Genomic DNA, 24249 nt, shown 5'->3' with positions numbered 1-24249 from the left:
CCCTTAAGCCCTTTCAGCACGCTGCTGTAAGGTCAAAAACGAAGTTTCCTTGGCAACCTTCAATCATTCGCGAAACATCTTTGGTAGTTGGGGCTGTCAACTCGCAATCGAACCACTGTGGCCAACCCTTAGTGATGCTGCAAGGGTATTGAAAAAAAAAAAAAGTAAGGTGGCTGCCGGAAACATGTCTTTCTTCTATACAACACCTGGAAATGAGAGTAGCTTCCTAAGCTTACTCAGTGCCTATGATCGAGTCTTGGTAAGTGTTTCTAAGCTATGAAGGTAGTTGTCCATTCTTCAACCCGTCGTGCAAGGGGAAATAGGCCATCACTCATCACAAAGATCATTGGGACTTATTATGTGAGTCCCTACAAGAATTACCAACGAGGAATATGCTGTAAAAGGGCAAAGTATGAAGCAGGTTCTCTGTGTTAAAGCCAAGAAATCTCCACGCTAGCATGCAAGCTATATGAACTTCACAGGCCAAGCAAAGCAAGCCATCTCATGCCAAGCGAAATGCATAAACAAAAAAAAAAATTTTGAAGCATCATGCAATCTATTACTCGAGCTTATGACAAGCAAAGTTCCCATTTCATGCTCAATCAATCATTCCAGCAGACCCTTTCACAAAGTAAGTGTTACAAACTGAACACCACTTACCTCCTAGTAACCTTTTTCACAAAAATAAAAAAATCCCTATGAGTTACACGGCATTCTTGCTGACCCACCATATACATGTTTATATCTATCCCTATAAAGCCAAGAAAAAAACTTAGCCATGTCCAAACTCTAAGCTCATAAGAGGAAACAAATGGTGCTCTCCTCCAGCTTTCCACAGCCTCTAACCCTATGTATTAATCATGCGGTTACAAGCATATGCTCGTGATGCATATAGTTCAATCAAAGAAGGTGGTCAAGAACGTAGCACACGCAAAGCAGACGCCAAGCATGGCAAGTCAAGCTCACGCCAAAGAAAAGGCTTAAGCAAATAACAAAGCAGCATGCAATTTATCCATGGCAAGCAAAATTCTCAAGCAATTCCCATGACAAACAAATTCTCCCTCAAAATGCAAAAAGATTCAAGCATTGCAGAGCATGCATTCTGTCAATTTCTATTTCCACAAGATCGGAGAAAAGTCCAGATTTAATCAAGCGTGTGTTCACAAGAAAAACAAGCCTAGGCCAAACACCAGTCTATGTCTATTCCTACAAAGCCAAAAGAAAGACTCAAGATTCCAGTGAAGGAGCAGAACTATTTACTGAGAAATCGAGATAGAAATCCAAATTGCCAAGTTGTGAAATTAGTACACTCGAAGCTTCCAGTGACAATGGATACAACGCAGGCTTCCAGTACCTACCCCTGCTTGTGCCAGAGACGTATACACCTACATAGAAAAAAACGCATCATGCAAAGTTCAGCCTTTTCACAAGCTCAAAAAATGGCCACCACATGATAAAAGGGGATGCTGGAAGCATAATCGCTATTGAAGCATAAATTTTTCCAAAGACAAGTTGCAAGAGACCAAAACTCACTTTCATGCTATCAAAATCCTAGAAAATTAGACTTCTCATGCTTTCTCATGCTTTGGAGATTCTAAACAAGAGAATATGTTAGCCAAAATCAGACGCCGGAAAGGTACTCATACGCAAAGGGAGGCGCTGGAAGCATAATTTTCTCAAAGTGCAAGCAAACTCATCTATCAAGCATTTGACTAAATTCAGAAGGCGTGATACCAATCCACATGCTAAAAAAAAAAAAAATTTCATTTCATTCAAGCATTCCAAGCAATTCGGGCATTTCAAGCAATTTGAAGAACTCATGCTCTTACGACAATACCTTTCAACATCATGCTCAAGAACATGCTCTAGCAATACTCAGATCACCACTCAATGCCAACAGAAAGGACATGCTAAATTCCCAAGCAAAAGCAACATGCCAAGCAAAACTTATACACAAGCTTTCCAACCATCCTAGCTAGAACATCCCACCTTTCGAAAATCACTATAAATCAAGCTTACAACCAACAAATCCCAGACTTTCCAGCTTAGAACTAGACATATCAAGCTTCATTTTTCCAAAATTTTGCTGCATTTCGAGCTAGGAAAGCATGTCAAACAGATTTCTAAAACAGCCCATGCAGCAGAAACTGTACAGCTCCAGCAACTTAACCCTTACTTTGAAATTCCACCGAAAATTCATTTTTTCTTCAAGTGACGCAAAACCAATTCCAACATAACCATTGAGAAGTCCATTTTCATGTCTCAAAAGCTCCAACTCAGATTTGAAAAGAAACATTTCAAAAGTTCAAAAAACAACCAGCAAGCTACTTTGAGATATTTTGACAAACACTTGGCATGCATAGCCAAGTGAACTCGTATGCCTCTTGTTTATCACCAAGCTAGAATCCTAAATCAAAAGCTCAACCTCTGAATTCGATTTCTAGTTCACAAAGGCATCAACATAGAAGACAAGCATGCAACAGAGGCATCAACATCAAGCATTCAAGCATAGAAGACAAGCATGCAACAAAGGCATCAACATCAACTCATGAACATGCTTCAGAAAAATGGAGGCAGAAAGCACTAGGATGGGTGGATGATTCTCAATTTTGGATATGTTATAAACAACATAATTTCGAGCAAATTTTGTGAAGCAAGTGCAATCATCCAAGCATCTTAAGTTAAAGACACATGCAAAAACAGAATCTGCAAAAACTCACCAGCCATGGATGAATGCAGAAGTTACAGACCAGCTTTGAGGTATCAGAACAATTCTACAAATTCTACAAATTTTACAGGCCATAGTACTCGAGCAGATGAGCAACTTTCATCAAGGAAGTTTTCTGATCCGAGCTTCCGAAATATGACTTATGTACTGATGCACAATACCCACGGGTTTGGGTCCTGAAGAAGAAGAAGAAAGAAGAGAATGAGGGAAAACCAGAAGATAAATCATGGCAAGACAAGTCACGTGCTTCAGGCACATGCCCTATCCCATTTCAAACAAAACGTTTTTCAGCACCTGCTCTATTTCAAACATCCTTCCAGCACATGCCTTACTTCAAACATCCTTCCAGCACATGCCCTATTTAAAATATTTTTCAGCACCTGCCCTGTTTCAAATATCCTTCTAGCACATGCCCTATTCCAAATACCCTCCCAGCACATGCTCTACTTCAAGCATTCTTCCAATATCTAGCCATCATGTCGCACACTATCACGTTCACTAAGGTTTTGTCTGCAAATTCAAGTGTTCTAGGGCTGGTGCTGTAAACTCAACACAAGCCAAAGCCAAGCAATACCAAGCATACATGCAAAAATCAAGCATACATGCCAATGCCAAGCATCCAAGCATACATGCCAATGCCAAGTATCCAAGCATACAAGTCAAAGCCAAGCATATATGTCAATGCCAAGCGTTAAGCCAGATACCAAGAATACATGCCAACATCAAGCGTGCAAATCAATACAACTCTTGCAAATCACAACCATGCAAAATCAAGTCTCTCTAGTCACTCAAGGAAATAAATCATGCAAGCTAAGTTATTTTGAGCTAATCCACCAAGCATTTTCTCCTATATCATGCCACAAAATAGGTCAACTCTTGGTAACTCTAGTAAGTAATCTCCAAAATTACAGTGTCTAGGAAAGTTCTTCAAGGCAACACCCTCGGTGTTTAAGAAGGATTGGGTTTTAAGCGGGACCATTGCGACCCCTCCAACCTTCCCGGAAAAGACCTGGCTGTAATTTCAGAGACACTTAACTGGTCATCCTTAAGTTGCTCCTGAACCCATGCCATGCCATGCCACTGCAATTTATTTTGGGCTGGAAATTGATTATTTGGACCATTTCAACACACATTCATGGCCCCAATAATCAAGGGGGCTAATGTTGAGGCCCAAAAAATCCACGCTTCGGCCCAAATAAATTCTCAGCCCAATGCGATATCTTACCGAGAAGAAACCCAATTTGGGCACGCGAAAGTTCGCCATATGCGCTTATACACATGCCACGCCAAGCAAATAAACAACATGCCATGCTACAAGCTTAAGTGGGCCCAAGCCACGCAAGATGCCCGGGGCTTGCTTGAGTGGGTTGTGGTATGGATGGTAATAGGTCGTCATGAGGCCCATTGATGGGACGAGAAATGGAGGTTCCGGGTTGCTTGGGAGCCTCGGAACCCAAGCCCATTTCTTAGGCCCAAATATATGGGTGAGCAAAAAGGGGGAAAATAACCCAACCAAAATAACCCAATCAAAGAATTAATAGCCCAACCAAAAGCCCAATATTTAATAAAACAGCCCACTTGCTTAAGAAACCACTTTGGCCCATACAAAAAACCCCAAGATAAGCCATAAAAATCTCAGCCCTTTGCTGGAAAAAAGATAGAAGCCACGTAGAGATTTGCAGAATCATTGAATAAGGCTGCTGGGAAGTGCCAGCACATGGGAATGGATCAAGTTCCAAGACAAAACATCAGAGAAACCAAGGGATGTTAACATGCAAGCTGCCAGGAAGAGAGACACTCTTCAAACCAACATACACATCCCAACTCCTTCCCTATCAAAACTGGTTATAGGAAAGAGTGAGAAAGAAAGGAAGAAAATGGCTGGAAGTAGAAATCTTCTACTGAAGCAGCCGCAGGAAAGGAGGCCTTGAGCTCCAAAATCCCTGATTTTGTGCAAATAGATAGAGAAAAATCTCACTAAAACAGGAAAAGTCAAGAGAGGAAAGGAAAAGGGAAGGAAAACCTTGCTAAGATGGGGAAGAGACCATTAGGGTTTCTTGGGGAATGAGGGTTTCCCGCAGCTATAAAAGAGGTCCCCTCCACCTAGCAAAAACCAACCCAGGCTGAGAGAGCAAGCTTCCTCTCTTACTAGCAAAAATCCAGTAGCCCTATTCACTCTTCTTCTTCGTTCTTCTCTGTTAACAGACTATTTTCAGAGTCAGTCAAGCTGCCGGAAGAAGTAATGCCCTTCCTTTAGCCCCTTTTAGCCAAGATCATCCTGCAAACCTTGTCTCCCTCATCTTAAACACTCCCATTTCTCCCTAGGAAGCCTTATTCTCCTCTTTGGTGCTCAACTCATGCTGACCTTGCTCCCATGCCACAATCTCCTCATGCTAAGCTAAAACTTTATCTGTAAGCAAGCATAAATTACCTATAAGCAGCCATCATTTTCGTTGGTGAAGATAACCAGAACACTTCCTAAGGCTTTACTGCCCTTTCGAAGTGCTTTTGGGGCTTAATTTTTGAACTCAGGCACAGGGGGCAATTCCAGTAATTTCTGCTTTACGGCAGCCCAGCCCATTTGCAGCTGCCGGAAGAAAAAGACCCCCACATTGGGCAATAAGGATCTGAATTGTACAATGCAGGTTCACTTATTTGGTACAAACTATAACTGAGAGAGAGAGAGAGAGAGAGAGAGAGAGAGCTGGGGCCAAGGCAGGACACACTGAAGGATTGCACAACTTTAACTCTCTTTATAATGATACATACAGTACGAGTCAGTGAGTGAGTTTACTTTGACATATCATGATGATATAGGTGAGGTTGGGGGGTGAAACAGTAAAATCAGAGTGAGTGAGTGACGAAATCAGCAAAAGAATTATGGTAAGGAAGGAGGAGGAGGAGGAGAGAATAAAAATGATGATGATCATCAATACCCTCAAACGTGTGGCCATCATCAACCAATAAAGTGTCTGCAAATTTGATTGCCCCACATTCCACACCACACTCAATTCTCATTCATCTCAGCTCTGCTCGGTCATTCACCAACTCTTTTTCTTTTTTCTTTTTCTTTTCTTTTCTTTTTGGAGTCAGTTTTTCAGTATGTGGTGGGGCGGGGGGGTGTCTGTTAAGTTGTTTTCAATCTATCTGTCCATGTTATCTTTTTTTGCGCTCTCTCTCTCTCTCTGTCTCTGTGTGTTGGGGTTGTCTTATTATATTATCTCATATTTTCTTTTAATTTAATTAATTACTGTGGAAATCTATCTGATATTCAAAGGGCTTAAGTAAGGAGTGTTCTTGGGTTGCTTGCTCTTGCTGGGTCATCAGGTGGTGGTGTGGGCTAGAAAAGAGAGCGTGAATGAAGCAAAAAGTTGTGGATACCCTCCAATGTCACCGAATCTATCACGTGGCTCAAAAGTCGAGGTCTCTCTCTCTCTCTCTCTCTCTCTACCCAATAACATTAAAAGCTTGCCAACTCAGCATACATACATTTTACCAAAGGAGCTTGCTTTTTCTACCCAACTGCCTTTTTTACCTTTCTTTTTTCTACCCTTCAATTATTTTCTCTCTTTTGGGTTTGCTGAGATGTAAAGATGTAAAAACCTATGAGTGAAATGTCATTTCTCTCTCATATTATTTACCCACCCACCCTATGGTATGGTTGTTTGGAAATCTCACAACAATGATTACTCAAAATGTCAATAATTATCTAGTGTAGTGTAACATGTAATGTAAGAAAATTGTTGGCAGAACAATCGGCCCTTTCGTGCAACTGCAAGAAGAACGCATGAAGAGGTAGAGCTTTCAACAACATTTCCTTCATACATTTCAGCAGCGACCCAATCCAATCCACCACAATCTAATCCATCTTTCACAAAACCAACTAAATCTACATGATAAATATTAAAATTTGAAGCTTTATTTGCTGAGATCGAAGGTTAACAATGATACAAATGGGTCCACATGGCAATTACTTCCTGTTGAAAAAAGAGGGCCACATAAATGCATAAACATGCAAAAGTCTGCAGCTGGTATACATGGTGGTGGCTATGCCGAATAAAATTAACTCTGTTCAATACATATAACAACAACAACAACAACAACAACAACAGGAGCTTAAATCTCTTTATTAGTCTTAACTGGTATCCCATAGCTCAGCCAATGGTAAAATGAATGGCAATCGAGCTCTTGAGCCTCTGTATACCTCCCTCTACCCCGCTTCCACTCCAATCAGAGCTGCATCTATATTAAGCTACCGATGAATTTAAATGCGAAACAATTGAGTACCATATATTAAGCATGTACCTGCTATGCCCCCCATGCAAGACATATCAAGGGTTTGAATCCGTGGGTGTCTCAACGCAAGTGTCAAGTAACCCTCACTGCAGAATCTTCATCCATGGTCCAAACAAAGCCAGGCATGTCAAACCTTGGCCCAGCGACGGACCTATAAATGTAGAGCTTCTCAACAGGACAGCTCTCCGGCCTGGACTCCGGGTGTCCCCTCTCATCTATAACTTCAACATTAAGCCTCGGCAACTTCTGACCTAGCAGCTTACATGCTCCATAACTCACTGAGCAAGAAGACATCCAAAGGGATCGCATTGTCTCCAGCTTTGCAGCATTGGCCAAAAGAGCCTTATCACCAAAAGGACAGTCCCTAATCTCCAGTTTCCGTAGATTCTCACACCCAGACAATACATGATGAAGCCCCAAGTCACTATCTCCAGCAAAGGCCAGAGAAAGCATCTCCAACTTTTTTCCATGTGTTCCAATATACTCAAACGCACGATCAGTTAGTAGACCAGAGACAGACAACCGCCGGAGATCCTTGCAGTGCTCAACAATGGCCCCAAAACCCACATCAAGTGGCTCAAGGGTAAGGTAGTCTGGAGTTCGGGGCTCAATTATACAAAGACGAAAACATGTAAAGTTAGGTTGATTCCTTGCAATGGTGATTAGTGCATCATTAGACATTTGCCGGCAGAAGTACAGAACTGACTGGAGCTTTGGACAGCCCTCAGAAACAGATATGAGGCCCTGCTCTGTCAACGACACATTTGGTTCCACTACAAACGGATCTGATGGAAACACCCTTAATTCTCGTAGATCTTTGCAAGATACTGCCAGGGCATCAAGGCCAACATCTTCAATGTAATCCAATACCTGCAGTCATATCCTTAATTAGCTACAAAATGGAATTACCAATTGGAACTTATTTGCATCTGTAAGCATCTGACCCTTGGACCTAAGGAGGATTAAAATTGAATTAAAGGCATATGAGGTTGAAAACATCAAATAAGATGGGACATACCCAAAGGCGCTGCAGATTTGGACATTGGCTAACAAGCTTTATAAGATCGGGGCTTGGAATAGTGGCATAACTCAAATTTAGTGATGTCAGCCCGGGGCAGATAGAATAAATAGCTGGAAGATATGCTGGGACCACATCCCAAAACCCAGATAGGCTCTCGAGTTCCTTGCATCCCGAGAGCGAACCTGCTAGGTTTGAGAAGAGATCAGGCCGCAACTCAGCTGAGTAGGCCCCTGTGCCTAACTCAACCAGCTGAGGTGCCCGGTGAAGTAGATTGGCTAGCCTGTCAAGAGGCACAGCGCGATTGAGCCGGAGACTCTTCAGATTGGGACACCTACCCACCAGACGCTCCAGAGAAGAGAAACTAAACTCAGACCCTAAGCAGGCAATGTTAAGGGAAACAAGTGATGTGTACGTATCAGGGAAATGGCTGAGCCAATGCCCACTCAGGTCCTCCACATCGCTCTCATGCAAGTCCAGCTCCCGCAGATTCCTGCATCAACAAGGTGAAAGGGTGCACTGATAAAGACAACGTATAGACATTTCACAATCTGAGCAAAAAAAGAAGAGTTTCACTAAATAAAGCAATAGGATAAAACAAAACAAAACCATGAAAACTAGATTCCTGATTAAAATTACCAGCTCATCACCATCAGTAACCGACAGTGACTAGACTATTATATTGGTTTAACTTTTCTACAAACCTAAGTTCACAAGAAAAGTAAGTCATGTATTTTTCACTAGTTTGATGTTCCCACTGAACCATCATCGCACAAAAGTTCACATTTCCTTCCAATTCCAGCATTCTCAAGTGAAAACAACATATCTCCCAAAAGCAAAAGCTAAAAAACAATAAATCAGATCAAAAGATTCTTTGAGTAGCAAAGAAGAAGAGAATCTAGTGGAGAGAACCAAAACACATCCGCACCGTCCAAATAGTTAGAATACAAAATTTGAAAAGAACCTCACATTACAATAGTCCATAACAAGCAAAGTAGCCTAAAAAAGAGAGAAACCCAAGTGCTCTTAACAACAATTTGAACATTAACCGTTCACACAACAAGATGTCCCAGTCAGATCTATAAGAAATAAAAGCAGAAAATAAGGAAGCCAGAACAAGTAGCAGGAGATCCATTCGTTTCCAATCACTAATAATTTTAATATATATATATATATATATATATATACAGAACTAAGTATGGTAATGAACTGGGATAACCCAAAAATGGGAAAATATCTATGCGAGACAAAAAAAAGGTACGGTAACTCCTGCACGCTGCCATCAAAGGCAACAATGTGCAGCGGAAAACAAACCAAATCAGATGTCTTTACACCTTCACTCATATTAACCACTTAACACCACAATAACCAACAAGTAGAACGCAGAGCAAATATCTTAAATACAAAGTCTTGGTTGAAATGTAGGAAAAAACCAAGAAATTGTAAGATTTTTAAATCGTGGGTATTTTACTATTTGAGGCCTGGCCAAAAATGGAAACTTAAACTCAAGCAACCCCAGCTTAGGTGCTCAAGCAGTAAAATCCGGGTGAAGAAAGTTCACTAATTTCCCTAACAAACCGAAAGATCCAAACTTTAATGCTTTTCTTTCTCTTACTTCTTCCTAGCAACCTAAAAGAACCCCAAAAGAGTTCAAAAACAAAACAAACATACAAATCGAACCCAAAATTGACTGCTAGAGTAAAACAGAACAAGCAAAGCTGAAGCACCCATATCACAACCAAACCAAACCAAACCAAACCAAACACAGTGCAAAGCAAATGCACAGAAAGAGAGAGAGAAACCTGCAATTGGCAGCAATGGCGGCAAGGCCTTCAGTACTGAAGCCCTCGCAAGACGAGAGCACAAGGAGCTTGAAATTCTTGAAAGACTTGGCAATCAGCTCCAGGGTCTCGTCGGTGACAACCATCCTCTTGAGCTTGATCTCCTCAAGCCAAGGGTAGGCATCAGCCATGGCGGCGATCCAGGGGTGGACATAGCCACCCCAGCCTTCAGGGACCAGATTAAAGTCGGCAAAGTGAGGCTTCCCTTTAAGCTCGATGGATCTAATGTCTGGGAACCGTCTGATCATCATCCTAGGGCTCACGGCGTAGCAGTTCCCGATGAATATTCTCCTCCTGCACCATCGCTCGATCTCGTACCACGACTTGCACACCATCGAGATCGAGTTCCGGTCCGAGTCCGACTGTATGAACGAGAACACGTGTTCTAGCACCTCCTCTGGGAACGAGTTCGCCATTTTCAGCATTCCCACAGCTCAAACTGGAAAATTACTAAAATGACGTCGTTCTGGGAGTGCTTCGGATTTGAAGCAGCTATAAAAATAGCGAAAGAGATAAAGAGAGACGAAATAGATAGATATACTGAGTTTGTGTGTCGTTTAGATTAGATCTGAGACTCCATTAACGAGCTTATTCGTTGCAGACTTGCAGAAGAGATAGAGAGAGAGAAGTGAGAAAGAGAAAGAGAAAGAGGATAAGGTTTTTATGTTGAGCTGGGTGAGGTTAGAGTTTAACCAGGGTTAAATCGCATGGTGGGCTTCTGTGCGACTGATGCTGATTCACCCTACGATGGCGACACGTGTCAAGTGGAAGGTGAGAGCCGTTGGATTGCGCGGTGGCAGTGGGGTGGTCTTATCCGCTGGGCGACCAAGGGCAGCCGCAGAAAACGGGTGTACGTAAGGGGGGTGGAGCCGGGTGTATATCAAAGCGACGAGAGTTTGGAGCATCTCGTTGTGTCGCGGTATTATCGAGAGAAATTGAGGAGGACGAGAAGGAATGGGTTGAGGTAAAGTGTTGTCATGTGTACCGGAATGGGTAGTGTAAGGGGAATCTCATGATTCGCATTGCACGGCTGGATCTGTGGGAGAGTAATATTGTGGGGACCACATTTAATGGGGTAGCGGAGTTAATAAAAGGTTAAAATAATAAGGAATGATTTGATGTGAAGTCCCCTGGTTATCATGACATCATGGCCGTCCAATCATGTGTGACTGTTTAATTCTAACAACACCACGTATCAGTATATATTTTGTTTTTTGACAATAAGAAAACTAGAGTTACCAATTTACAATGATCCAGTGCGGTAATGTTCGCCTATCAATAAGAAAGATCACATAGGGTAGGCAGAAATTTGAATCTAGATTCCAAAATTGTGAGGATAAGTACACTGGCTAGTTTGGAAGTGCTTATGTGAGGTCCAAAATCATTTATGCAGAGAAGTATTTTTCACATATTTCTCTATATAATTATTTTAAATGATTTTAAGAGATTCTAAATAATTATTAGGTTATTCATAATCACTTCTAAAAAAGCCTGCTTTTTTTAAATGAATAATAATAATAGACGGTTAGTGACCAGCATAATTAATAAATTCACATATATATATACATAAATTAAGTGTTTTTATCCCAAATATATTAATATACGTAGACATGAAGTTGTCATAACCCTTAACCTTCCATATATTTCCTCATGATTTAACGTCTATTATGAAATAATTGACAACATTTGAAAAGATTTAGCTTCATCATTGCACATATACATATACATATATATCGTCGTTGCACATATATATATATACATGTATTTTTTTTCACGAATAATATACATATTATTTACATAATTTATCTTACACGTAAATATTATTTATGTGGTGGACTTGTTTCTTATTTTACTAGCCATATGGTAACCAAACAATTTGATCGAAAATAAATGCATCCTTTAGATTGCAAAATCGTCAAAATGAAATGCAAAAAGAGCAAAAGTAAAAATTGGATAAACTGCTACAAAAGTGAAATTGAACAATGATATAATAATATTGGTAATTATAGCCTCACTTATTATCCAATTGAAAGGTCATGATGGGCAGAGAAATAGTTCAAATGTACTACAAACAACTGCACGTTGCATCTTAATCAGACCATACGATTACGATGTGGCTTTTTTACAGTGTACGGTGAGATGGTAATTTACACATGGACCCATGAAAGCTCATGCAGGTAATTAAATTTTGGGACCATAAACGGTAAAAAAGCACAGTTTCACCGAGGGCCGCGTACGTACATTTTTACATGGGGCCATCACAAAAATTTATAAAATTGAGAGTACGAACTTGCCCTCTTTAGATCACACCCAACCCAACTACCTCCGTTCCACACAAATGAGGGGTACTATTGCCAGTTTGAAAAGGACATGGGATTATTGGGATCCACTGCCTCAGCATGGACTCGATAGACCTGTCCCTTTTTATGTTGATTTAAATCAACGGCCCAGATTTAGTGCTTGAGAAGCGAATATCTCAACCGTTGGTTAAAGCTTGTCTCTACTCGATTTCGATATTATATAATAAAAACAGCAAAAAGCGTTTTGGAAAAAAAATTAAATTGAAAATATCGCTCAGAAACTTAAGTCTTAATCAGTTAATTAATTTTTTTTTAATGGAATAATAAAATGGTGAGCTGAGTTGGCCTGCACGTAAAGTTGATTGTTTATTGGTGAAAAATCGTGATTAAGATATAAAAAATAATTCATTAATTAAAAATGAGAGGATTTAATTATTAACCCCACGCATGGTTCTCCGGGAATCTCTCTTCTTCTCGAGTGGAATGGCTTGGACTTGCTGTGTGTGTGCACAATTTTTGCAGGAAGACCGCCCACCTATTCATTTCAAAATGTTTTCTCTAAGACGAATTCTAGGAGGAGTTATAAATTATGCAAAAAATAAAAAATAAAATCATATTCTTCACCACCTTCAATGTCGATGATTAGAGAAAACATTTAATACAAAAATAGTACTATGATATGGGCAAACCGAAATTGTGACAGCTCAGCGAAATACATGCTGGCACATAAAGTTATACATTAGTCATTGTTTATAAATATTTTAAGGTATTGTTTTCTTATACGATCATCTCACAAGTTACATTATCGCACACACTATCAATATATCATGAGAATTTGAACACAAAATCACTAGTCTATTCAAAAATAAAATACGTGAAGAGCATCGAAATAAGGAGGAGTCAATGGTAACAAGAGCCCAAAGGACATGATTTCAATTATGGAGAGATCCAATCCAATTGGGGTCTAAATTAATTGAAAATCACTTCACTTTATTGTAATTGAAAGCCATGAATGATGCCTACGACTTCTTTGCCCATCAAGTGATTCCTATCATAGATAACACCCAGCACGTGATGGGAACCTGAGTTCGATTTGTTAATTGACGTTGTTGATTCATATTGGCAATCTTATTAGTGGAAGAGTCTTTATCTTATCATTAAGCAAAGCGCTCTCTCTCTCTCTCTCTCTCTCTCTCTCTCTCTCTCATGTGCAATTACTTCCAAAGTGTGGAACAGTATGCCTTTATATGATAATGATATGCATGTAGCTGAAAACTGAAGCTTGTAGCTAGAGGGGTGGCTGGCCTTAGACCTATATACTGCGAGCATCAGAGAGACGAAATTTGGCAAACTTTTGTTGACCACAGCTTGACAAAATTAAAAATTCACATAAAGGTAGATAAGATGGGTACACAACTCTCCCTAATCAGGAGAATCCACATAAAAACTATGCATATATTGTTTGCTTACTAGACATCATTTCATGAAGAGTTTTTGTTTTTTTTGGGACAAATGATAGAATTTTCATTTTCGTTATTCATGTAAGTTGAACTTAAAATCTCCTTGTATAGACAAATATCACTAAATCAAAAGTTAACTAACGATTAGTGAAACTACTTTATGTATTCCGAATTAGTTGGAACTTGGAAGTATATGTATATGTGTAGTGCACTAGCACTGCTGACCCAGTTTGAAACCAATTCATAAACTCCGCTATTTAGGGTAGTTTCTACAATGAGGATCTTATTTAAGGGGTTCAATCCCATCGTCAAACTATTTAAAATATTTAAATTTATTGATTTCTTCACATTTGTTGATGGTGAAATTAAACCCCTTAAATAACCTCCTTATTCTAAACTCTTCGTTATAGCATTTTCGACAATTAAGTGATTTATGAAAGGAACAAAGTACGTAGTGTGTGTGACCCCACCCTAACCTAACGGTGGTAGTATTTACCCATACTGTAATGTAACCTATAAAGCAAAGCAAAACAGTAAGCAGTCGAAGCCCAAAAGCCCAACAATCGTAGGGGCCCCTACGAAACAAGAGCTGGCTGGATCACTACTAGAGAGGGTGGCCGAAGTCTACCTGCCCTAGTGCCGGCCTGCACTGTCCAATCAAAAACTCGAGTGACAGACACAACCTTTTCCTCTCTCTCTCTCTCTCTCTCTCTCTCTCTCTCTCTCTCTCTCTCTCTCACACACACTTGGCTTGAGCTTTTTATCTTTGTACTATCTGTGGTTTTGACGCAAGAAACAACTCATCAAGGAAGCTAGCTTTATTAGAAAAGTAACACCAGATTTTAGAGTCTTTGTTGAGACAATCCCTGGCTTATCAGTTGTGTGCTATGCTATCTCTCTCTCACCGACGAAAGGCCTTTTCCCTGCTTTCCTTTTTAGGTGTACAAGTACTTACGTGGCCTTATCGGATTGGCTGATCGTTATCTCTTCTTTAATCTAAATGGTTGACTTGACTGCCTTTATCATTATCGTTATCATTTTCCTAAGGGAAACGTGGTATTCTACAGTTACGTATTATGGGGGCGGTAGGCTTTTGAAAAAAAGGAAAGATAAATAAATTGGAATTTAACCTAATTTTTCGGAATTATCATGCGCGTTGACAGATGGCGTAGTGGGTATAATTTTACCTAATTTCGTTGATATAAACAGATACACGATTAAAATGTGGGTTCGGGATTTGTTGAAGAAAAGAATAATAGTAAGTAATCATCAACTGCCATCCATCCTTATAAAATAAAAATGGAAGCCGTCGTTTTCCGCTGGGTTAAGACAAAAATTGTTTTCCTACTAGTAGGAGCAGCATATTACCAACTGGCTTGACAACAGATGTATGGAGATTCTAACAACAATCACTCAAGTAAAACATTTTGGAAAACATGATCGTGTGTGTGAAAGCGTAAAGAATTTGTGCGGTTAATGAGTATGTACATGAATTCTTCACGCAAATTACATACAACTGACTGACGATAACATATTTCAAAAACTCGTTTAAGTAGAATAGATGCCCAATCTAATTGTATGCTAAACAATCGGATACAGCTCGTAGCTGACTTAATATTTAGTTGACATGCACAATCAATCATGTGTAGAAATAAAGTACTGCTTGGATGTGTAGGTCTTACCAAGAAAAGTAGCGGCACCATGTTCTATCGGCAGCCTTCCTAGAAACTTTCTCTGCTTAATTTGTCTACAACAGGACAAATTAAGATTCGGCCCCCCAGCACGCTTGAGCTGATGGGTTTAATGAGAAGAAAAAAATTAGCCAATGGTCAATAGCCAGATATGTATTGTCTTGTATAAAATATAATCGGTTTTAATGATTTGATATGTTAAATATATATAGTGTGAGCGAGCGCAGGATTAATCATAAACCCCCTCCTTTTTGTCATCCCACAACTATCAGTCTCTCTGTATATGAAATAAAATGAAGGGAGTTTCACTATTATACTTAATATAAAGGTCTAAATTATAAAACAATTTTATATAAAATAGACTTTAGAAATATGCCAAAAATTTATTTATAACATAACAAAAAGACTTTTAATTTCTTATAAATTACAAAACTGTCATTGCTTTTTCAAAACAAGCCAAACTCCAAAACCTCATTAAAAAAAAAATCCAAAACAGTCAACAGGACATCAAAGTAATTTAATAATCAAAATTAAATTCAATAGAACGAGCTGTTATTTTTTGAGTTTGTTTATAAAAATTAAATAATATAGAATTTATTTATATTATTAATGTTAAGAATGAATATATTCGTAAACATCTAAATTTAATGCTGATGATGGGTGGCTTGTAGCTAGTTGGTGAGACCTCACACCAAGATGTTATAACTTTGTGAGTTATTATCAATTCCATCCGTAGGTTTTTGAGCAGTTTATGTCATGGGCCAAATGCACTTTTCTAGTTGAAACTTTAAATACTATATACAGCCTATAGGTCTCGTGGTCCTGAGAATCCTGATGGTTAAAACTTGAACCCCCAATAGATCTGATGGCTCTACTTCATTGATTAATCTACGTACGTATACTTTTAGCCATTAATGGTCCAACTAAGAGTGGACCACTAATTCAAGGGATTTCTCTCTCTCTCTCTCTCTCTCTGTCCAATCCAGATTCAGAGGATTGGGGACCAATTTTTGCGACATTTGGGTTTGGTTCTTATATGCAAATCCAAAGGATGAAAGGTTCGCCAATTGGAAATGAGGACCAACTTTTGTGACATTTGGGTTTGGGTTTGGTTCTTATATGCGCAAGGGCCTGACATTGATATCCAAAGAGTGAGGCCCATCTTTATAATGTGTGTGAACCCACTATGGTCCTCTAATTATTTTACCTTATTAGTAAATTTAGATGAGAGGATTTAAACTCGTGTTCAAGATGACAGACTTACTGTCCTCACTAACTAGCATAATCCAAATGAATTTTTTAGGGTCTGTTTGGTATCTTATTTGAATCTAATTTCATAAACTCAAAAATAGATTTTAAATCCAAAATCACAAAAACCCGTTTGGTAGGCCTATTTTTGAAAACTCAAAAACACCTCCATTATTAAAAACAAAAAAAAGTGAGATTTTTTTTTTCCTCTCTCCCCCCCCCCTCTCTCTCTCTCTCTCTCTCTCTCTCTCTCTCTCTCTCTCTCTCTCTCTCCTTGTTTCTATCTCTTCCTCCTCCCTCTCTCTTCTCTATCTCTCCTCCCTCTCCCATCTCTCTCTCTCTCTCTCTCTCTCTCTCTCTCTCTCTCTCTCTCTCTCTCTTTTCTCTTGTTAATTTCAATTTGGAATCTAGGGTTTCTGATTTTCTGATTTTAATTTCAATTTTTTTAGATCTTAAAATTAATTTGGAGTTTAATACCAAACAAGTTTTTAGATCTTAAAATCACCATTTGAAAATTCATATTTTTAAAAAGAATAATAGTTTTTGAATTTACTTTTTCGAATAGGATACCAAACAGAGCCTTAATATTTTGCGAATATGTCTGTGTTTTGTCAATTCTTGCACCTACCTACACTTTTATCCTTCTTAGTTACAGTTTGTTTAGTATAGTAATTCAAAGAAGAGGCTTGAATAAGAGGTCTTGTTGTTGGTGAAGGTAGTGAACTCGTCTCTTTACACACAAGTTCGAATAAGCCAAATGATAAAAGTGAGCTTTAATCGTAGTTTTGGAGGGCATTGTTATAAATAAACCTAATTTAAACTGTTAACTCTTTTATCAAAATAATAATAATTCACTTAGGTGTAAAACTGGAAGCACATAAATTTGCAAGGGCACCATCTTTATTTGGGATTTTTTTTTTCAGTGGTCAAAAACCTATTTCAATGTTTAAAGTATTTGGTAAAAATAAAATATTCCTATTATTTTAAAAACAGTTGCCTTTTGACAACAACTTTTAAAAGCAGGTTATGAGTTGCTTTTCAAAATTGCTTTCAAAATAAGCAGAGATGAACCTTTGATGAATTTTTTTACATTTCCAAAATACACCTCCGCCTCCAGATCCAACTCGACCACCTCCACCACCACCACATCATCCTCCTCCTTCTCCGCCACCATCACCACCAAAATTACCACCTCCTCCTCAACCTCCACCACCTCCACCTCCACCTTCATCATCACCTCTACCACTGCCTCTTCCCCACCACCTTCACCTCTATCTCTTTAACCACCACCACCACTATCACCACATGATTAACGCATAACACTTTTAACATCATGTCTATTTTAGTTATTATTCACAGTTACAACAGTTTTATATTAAAACTTACCAAACGATTTTGACACAGTTTTTTTGTACCAGCGACACTTTTTAAAATATTTTCAAAACACAACAAAAGTCTTACATCGGTAACGTTTTCAGAGAATGTTTTCTTACAATATTTTCAGAGAATAAAAACAAGAAAACGAATTTTCATTTTCAGGAAATAAAAATGCATATGGTAGATTAATTAGAAAAAAAAAATAATGAAAACGTGTCTGTTAGTACAATTTGAAATAATAATATGTGAGTTATTTTTATGAAAATGTTTTCCATGAGAATGAAAACAACTTTTTTATGTATTCTACAAGTACACATGAACTTATTTTCATTTTATGAAAACATTCTCAGTGTTTTCTCTTTTGGGGCCATCGAACGTATTTTTGCCTCATTTTTATTCTCTAAAAACGAAAACAACCCCTTAAAACGTTAAGGAACGGCCCTAACTTTTTGCAATCCCAAACTTGCCCCGAATCTACTTGATTTATCCTAAATATAAGCAAAGCTTCTGACACGGCAGGCAGTGTTATTTATCAAAACCCTATTCGGAGTTTTGCTCGCTGTTTTTGTGAGTTCTTAATTTCAGAAAGATCCAATCTTTTCCTTTTGTTTTTATGTATTGTGATGATAAAATTGATTCTGTGTGGGTTAATTCGGTTAAGGGTGTTCAAAAATTGGCAAAAACAGGATTTTTGGATTTCTGGAATTGAGTAATCGCTGATGATGAGAAGCATAAAGGCCATAAGCAGCGACGACGTTTATGCGCATGGGTTGTCGTTGGGATGAGGAATGTGCCAATATGCTAATCTGAGGCCCCCTTTTCTCTCTGTCTCTTTAAAACTCTGTTTTTAACATCATAAACGAGTATATACTGTTTGTTTGGCAAGAAAAGAAAAGAGTTTGTGGCAACAATCAGGCTTATTTCATCCTTTTGGGGCGATTGGGCTTTAGAGGCAGTAATTTTGGTGCAGCGTGAGGCATGCATGAACCAGTGCTCATATATGAACCTGAAAGTGAAACCAACGAGAAGCAAAATGAAAAGAAAAGAAAAGAAAAAAATAGAGAGCCTAGAAGTTTCAGACAAGTGGCATCCCAATTTGGGAATTTTGATCCTTTCCGACAAGTTTTCTACGGGATAGAGATTTCCCGGCGAATTTTGTTCTTCTTGCCGACAAACATATAGATTGCAAGGTGTAAGACTGGTAAGTTGAAGAAGGATAGTTGTCTTCTTGTGTGGTTTGACTTGCAGGTTTAAAGTGAAGAGTTGGTAGAAGTGTTTGTACATAATATCTTCAAATGCTTGCTTCCAGGTTAAGTAAGCTCACGCTGCCTGCCTGCCGGCCTCTCTCTCTTCCCACTTCCCACTTCCCACTTCCCACATTTTTTGTTTATATACATTCAACTAAACTTGTTTAGTTCGGCTTTGGTTTTCTGTTCTTACTAGGATCATCAGATTCAGCTACACCTCCAGACTTGAAGGTTCTCTTCTCTTTTGCTGGGCAGTTGGCACTCTGAGATAAAGGGTTAGTTATGGGACCCGGCGGACCTGGCGGTGGAGGTGGAGGGCCAGGAGGAGGTGGCTGGGGAGGCCCTGGGCCTGGAGGACCTGGTGGCTGGGGAGGCCCTGGGCCTGGAGGACCTGGTGGCTGGGGAGGCCCTGGACCTGGAGGACCTGGTGGCTGGGGCCCCGGGCCTGGGGGGCCATGGGGTGGCGGTGGTTTCTGGGGTGGACCTGGCTTTTTTGGGGGGTTTGGTGATGGATTATGCAACCTGGTATCTTCTTGGTAATTATGATTTATGAACACCCATTTGAATTTTTGTTTCAAATGAATGATTATTCTATGCAAAGTTGTCTATATATGCATATGAAGTTAATTGTGAACTGAAATCTGAAGTGTGTTGTTGTTGCAGCTTCTACTGCTTGTGCTGCTGTGGTTTGCTCCAAGAATGCTTTGGCGGCCCTCGTGGCGGATATGGTCCTCCCGGACCTCCTCCTTTCTGATCCAATGTGTTTTGAAGTTGGCTGTTATTTTTAGCTTTGGAGCCATGTTTATGTTAAAGTTGCTGAGTTTATGTTTATTTGATTCCCTGAGTGAAAGTTTAACGTGAATTCCGAATCATCTTTTCAAACTGTTACTTTGAATCTTGTTATTTACTTCCAAATTGACACCTAAGATAATCGTTAATTGAAGTAATAGTTTACTTTGATGAAAGTTTAATTGAGAAAGAATCTTGTTCTTTTCCTCATTCAAAATCAGATGACCTTATATATTTATAGGCATGCTACAAAATCTGCTAACTTTTCTGTCAAAAGAATAGTAATTTGATTGCTAGTCAGAGTATCCCATTTCTTTCCTTGAGTTCCATAATGTCTGCATATGTACAATACATCACGGCTCAGGGAGGGAGGCCTGCCTATAAGTTATAATTTTGACTATTTACACCAATATATATGTAACCCAGCAAAACAATCAATCCTCAAGTTATAATATTACTCTACTATCTGCTGCTCCCCAAGTACCGATTGGTGCACAATATCTTCGTTGGGTGAACCAGGAGCGAATGGCACAAATCCTCTACCGCCAAAAACAGGACGCATGAAACTGTCATCAAACATTCTCCAGTAGTAATGCACAGAACGAACCGGTGTCATCAAGAGCATACGCAGAACAGTTCGACGTGGAATTCTATCACCGGCCATATCCCACTTTGGATCGTCTCCATTAGTGAGGAGTGGCATAGCCAGAGACATCTCAGATGATAATAATTCAGAGGACATGATGCTGCCTGAGTGTTTATGTTGTGGCAACAACCACCTTACAAGAGGCTTGGTCAATAATCCGCACACCTGCAATTGCCAAACACCGACTTAAGTGATAAGCAGGCAAAGAGCAGGCCTCAGTCTTACAACAAGTAAAGTTTTAAAGTGGATAAGGAATTTTACCACATTGGTGAAGAGAACAACTGTGATTGTACTAGTGATCATGACTGCATTTCCACGGCGTTGAGTATGGCCTGACATTGTAAACTGAAAAACACAGCATATTAAAAACTTGGTTACATTAAAAACAAGAAGTAAACTAAAGTCATTAAATTTGATCCATTCCTTACCCAATTATAAGCAAGAGCCACAGATACAGCACCTCTCATGAGTCCTGCCCACCATACCGTTACCTGTTTGATTTTTGTCAATGAATCAGTCACTAAGTAATTCAAGAGGCTGAAAAACTTCAACAACAGATACCAAAATAGCTAACCTGTTGCTTAAATCCAATTTTGTCGCTCTGATGTTTCCTAGTTAAGTTCGAAGCAAAACATAGGGGAAATACAAAAGCAGCTCTTCCAATCAGAACCAGGCCAAGTAATATCGAACTGACTCCAATTGATGTCCCAGGACTGTTAAAAAAGAAGAAGAAAAATAAGCTTTTAATGACTTTAAAACAAATGGGAGGGTTGGGCTGCAGGGAAAGTCATCAACAATACTATCAAACTGTCCATTTGTATACATATAGGGGTTACCTCTCGCTTACAAATTTCCACTTCTCAATGTCCAAGGCATCCATACCAACATACAGGAAGATGAAAATCTCCGAAACAAATGATAATGTTGCAAAAGCATGCCTGCAGTTGTGAAAACAGCACATGAGAAAGAAACAGACACGTGACTTGTTTGTCCATGCTCTGTATATTTATACACACATACATGTCTGCTATGTTAAACTTTTGGAAAAGTTGGCTTACTTGGTTGTAACTCTTGATCTTTCGGTTACATTGTGCCAGGTATAGTGAGACATGACAATCCCGCAGAAGAAAACAGTAAGAATGCCACTTAAATCGAACAGCTGGAAGATGAATAAAATTTGTTATTGTTAACAGAGTCAAACACCAGTCAATATCTAAAACCAAACTGGATTGAGCTTTCAGTCCAAGAGGGTAAATCAAATTCTTACTTCTGCCACCATATATGACAAATAAGCCATTAGAATCATAAGAGCAACTTCACGATCAGTAGAGTGCCTGCCAAGGTACAACTTCTTCATGATGTATGCACTAAGCAATCCGACCTGCAAGTGTAAAAGAGAAGATGAGAAAATTAGTCTTCCAAGGTACAATTATAAACCTGACCGAACTCCCATCTTTCTCTGTTTCTTTTTCGGTCCAGGTCTACCATGAAATCTCCCTAATGCCATCAGTCATGCATGAAAGCTGATAATATGAACATGAGAAAATGAGGATGTGCACAAAGACTCACAGCTATACCCAGCAATGTGCTTGTCAGAAACAGATATAAGAAATTGCCAATAAACTCCATCACAATGGTTGAGTTGATGTGAGAGAGATCAAATCTCTGGATTGCATTGAAAAGTACCACAGATGTGGCATCATTTACAACACCTTCTCCAAAGACTAGACTGTACAGTAAAGGCGTCTCATCTTGATTAAGCACCTGCCACATCAGAGACAAACTTAGTAATGATTTACAATTTTAGTTATCCACTGATTTTATGTTTCAATAAACAGGGCCACGAGGAAAATATACATACCTGAAGGGTGCAAACAGTATCTGTAGCCGAGAAGATTGCTCCAAGTGCTACAGGTAGAGAAGTGAAACAAAAAATAAGAGCATAAAGGGGCAAAAATAAGAAGTAATAAATGTTTCAAATACAACACAAATATGAACTCACACAAGAGTGTAATTACACAACAAAATTTATGTAGATTAAAATGAGAAAGTAATAGAGAGATTACCAAGATAATCGTTCATCTCCAGGAAACCAATGTCCATTTTTTCGAATAAGTGCAACGAACCTGGATCAAAATTACAAAAGTTGCAACCATTATAAACCGTAGCTTTGGTGAGTTTCTCTTGCAATATCAGCCCTATACTGGCCTGCTAGATTATTTAAAACTTACCTAGCCATACAATGCCAAATGATATAAAACTGCCAACAGCACCCAACAACATGATTGTCATGAAGTTCTGGAAAAACCGCTTCTTTTTCACCTGGAATCTGGTATGGAAAATAATGAAACCAGGAAACTTCACGATCATGATGAGGCAGCATTGAATATAAAAGGCTGAGATGAGATTGATATGAAATACATGGCTTACCCAGCATTGAATATAATAGGTGGCAGAAGATATATGAAGAAAATATCTTCATTAAAAACTAAGACGCGTGAGCTTTTCCATTCGGTATTTAGAAGAATAACAATTCCAGTACAAAGGCCCTGCATTCAAATCAAACCCAACAAAAAAATCATCCGAAAATTCCGAAACAATGACATGTGATTCAGTAAACCAAAGCTAGAGCATTTAATTTGGAGGAACTTACAATGAGAAGGGCAGTGACTGATTCAGTCATCCATCGACTTTTCTCCAGAAGATGACCAATCACAATGCAAAAACAAAGGAGCACCACGAATAAAGTTATGGAATTTATGGGAGCTTCGTCGGTGGTCGTCGATTTCACCCCCAGTCTCATCAAAGCAGAGACCAAAGGGAAACCCATCGAGATGGAGCCACTCAATCTCTGCAAGCTCCTGATAAAATTAAACTCAAATCGTCACAAAGGCTCAACTCACTTCACCATCAAAAAATACATAATGCTCAAACTTTCATAAGAAAATAAATTCCAAATACCAATAAATCTGCATAAAATTACTTCAATGAAAATTCAAACATAGAAACGAAAACAAGTCATGAGCGTAAGGCTTAAAGACATTAGAATGAAAACTTTCTTTTCTTTTCCTCCACTCCACTTTCTATGAAACCAAACAGGACTGGAAAAGAAACAGTGCGCACCTCTATAATATCAATGGCCGCGCAATCTACAGCAAGACAAGATGGAATTTGACATTTAGAGAGAGTAAGGAGTCATATATAGTTTTAGAGGGAGAGAGCAGAAAATAAGAATCCAGAGAGAAAGAGACTTGAAAGACCGCGAAAGAAAAGAAAGAAGACGGAGTCCTTTTATGCGTTGAAGTCGCAGGAGAATCAGAGCCGTCCGAGTAAGTGGGCCCCAGCTCAGCTCTAACCTTGTTGTACACCCTACGCGAGTATTGTTACCGCTTTGGAAATAGGAAAGTAAAATCTTTAATTGAAGGCCTGCCAATCAAGAACTGCCACCTGTGAATGTCTAGCCTTTTCTAACTTGGGTCTAAGAGTTGATGCCCGTAGCATTACCTCTATTTCTTGGGTAACCAAAAAAAAAAAAAAAAAAAAAACCTAACCTTGTTTTTATGACGGTTATCAACAGAAAAAATAAAAATAAGATGAGAAACCCTTGA

At 39.1% G+C, this 24249-nt stretch overlaps 3 protein-coding genes across 3 annotated transcripts; 1 reads left to right on the top strand and 2 right to left on the bottom strand.

Moving 5' to 3' along the window:
- Nucleotides 1–6625: 6625 nt before the first annotated feature.
- On the bottom strand, nt 6626–10576 carry LOC117636855 (protein TRANSPORT INHIBITOR RESPONSE 1-like). Its single transcript, XM_034371559.1, has 3 exons — nt 9845–10576; nt 8043–8535; nt 6626–7894 (listed from the first exon to the last, which is right to left on the bottom strand). Exons 1-3 carry the CDS (start codon nt 10306–10308, stop codon nt 7097–7099), a joined length of 1755 nt encoding a protein of 584 aa, XP_034227450.1. The 5' UTR covers nt 10309–10576; the 3' UTR covers nt 6626–7096.
- Nucleotides 10577–18425: 7849 nt separating this feature from the next.
- LOC117637292 (heterogeneous nuclear ribonucleoprotein A1-like) lies at nt 18426–20094 on the top strand. Its single transcript, XM_034372143.1, has 2 exons — nt 18426–19742; nt 19870–20094. The coding sequence occupies exons 1-2, from the start codon at nt 19489–19491 to the stop codon at nt 19958–19960; spliced, it is 345 nt and encodes a 114-aa protein (XP_034228034.1). The 5' UTR covers nt 18426–19488; the 3' UTR covers nt 19961–20094.
- A 201-nt stretch (nt 20095–20295) lies between these two features.
- Nucleotides 20296–23880, bottom strand: LOC117637291 (sodium/hydrogen exchanger 2-like). The gene is made up of 14 exons (XM_034372142.1): nt 23765–23880; nt 23295–23502; nt 23072–23190; nt 22873–22970; nt 22708–22767; nt 22503–22549; nt 22211–22405; nt 21909–22022; nt 21700–21800; nt 21478–21579; nt 21216–21354; nt 21070–21132; nt 20903–20986; nt 20296–20806 (listed from the first exon to the last, which is right to left on the bottom strand). Exons 2-14 carry the CDS (start codon nt 23469–23471, stop codon nt 20450–20452), a joined length of 1656 nt encoding a protein of 551 aa, XP_034228033.1. The 5' UTR covers nt 23472–23502; nt 23765–23880; the 3' UTR covers nt 20296–20449.
- Between the last annotated feature and the right edge of the window lie 369 nt (nt 23881–24249).

This window comes from Prunus dulcis, chromosome 8, assembly GCF_902201215.1.
Source record: "Prunus dulcis chromosome 8, ALMONDv2, whole genome shotgun sequence".
Classification (NCBI taxonomy): Eukaryota; Viridiplantae; Streptophyta; class Magnoliopsida; order Rosales; family Rosaceae; genus Prunus; species Prunus dulcis.
This window is presented reverse-complemented; position numbering and strand designations above follow the sequence as displayed.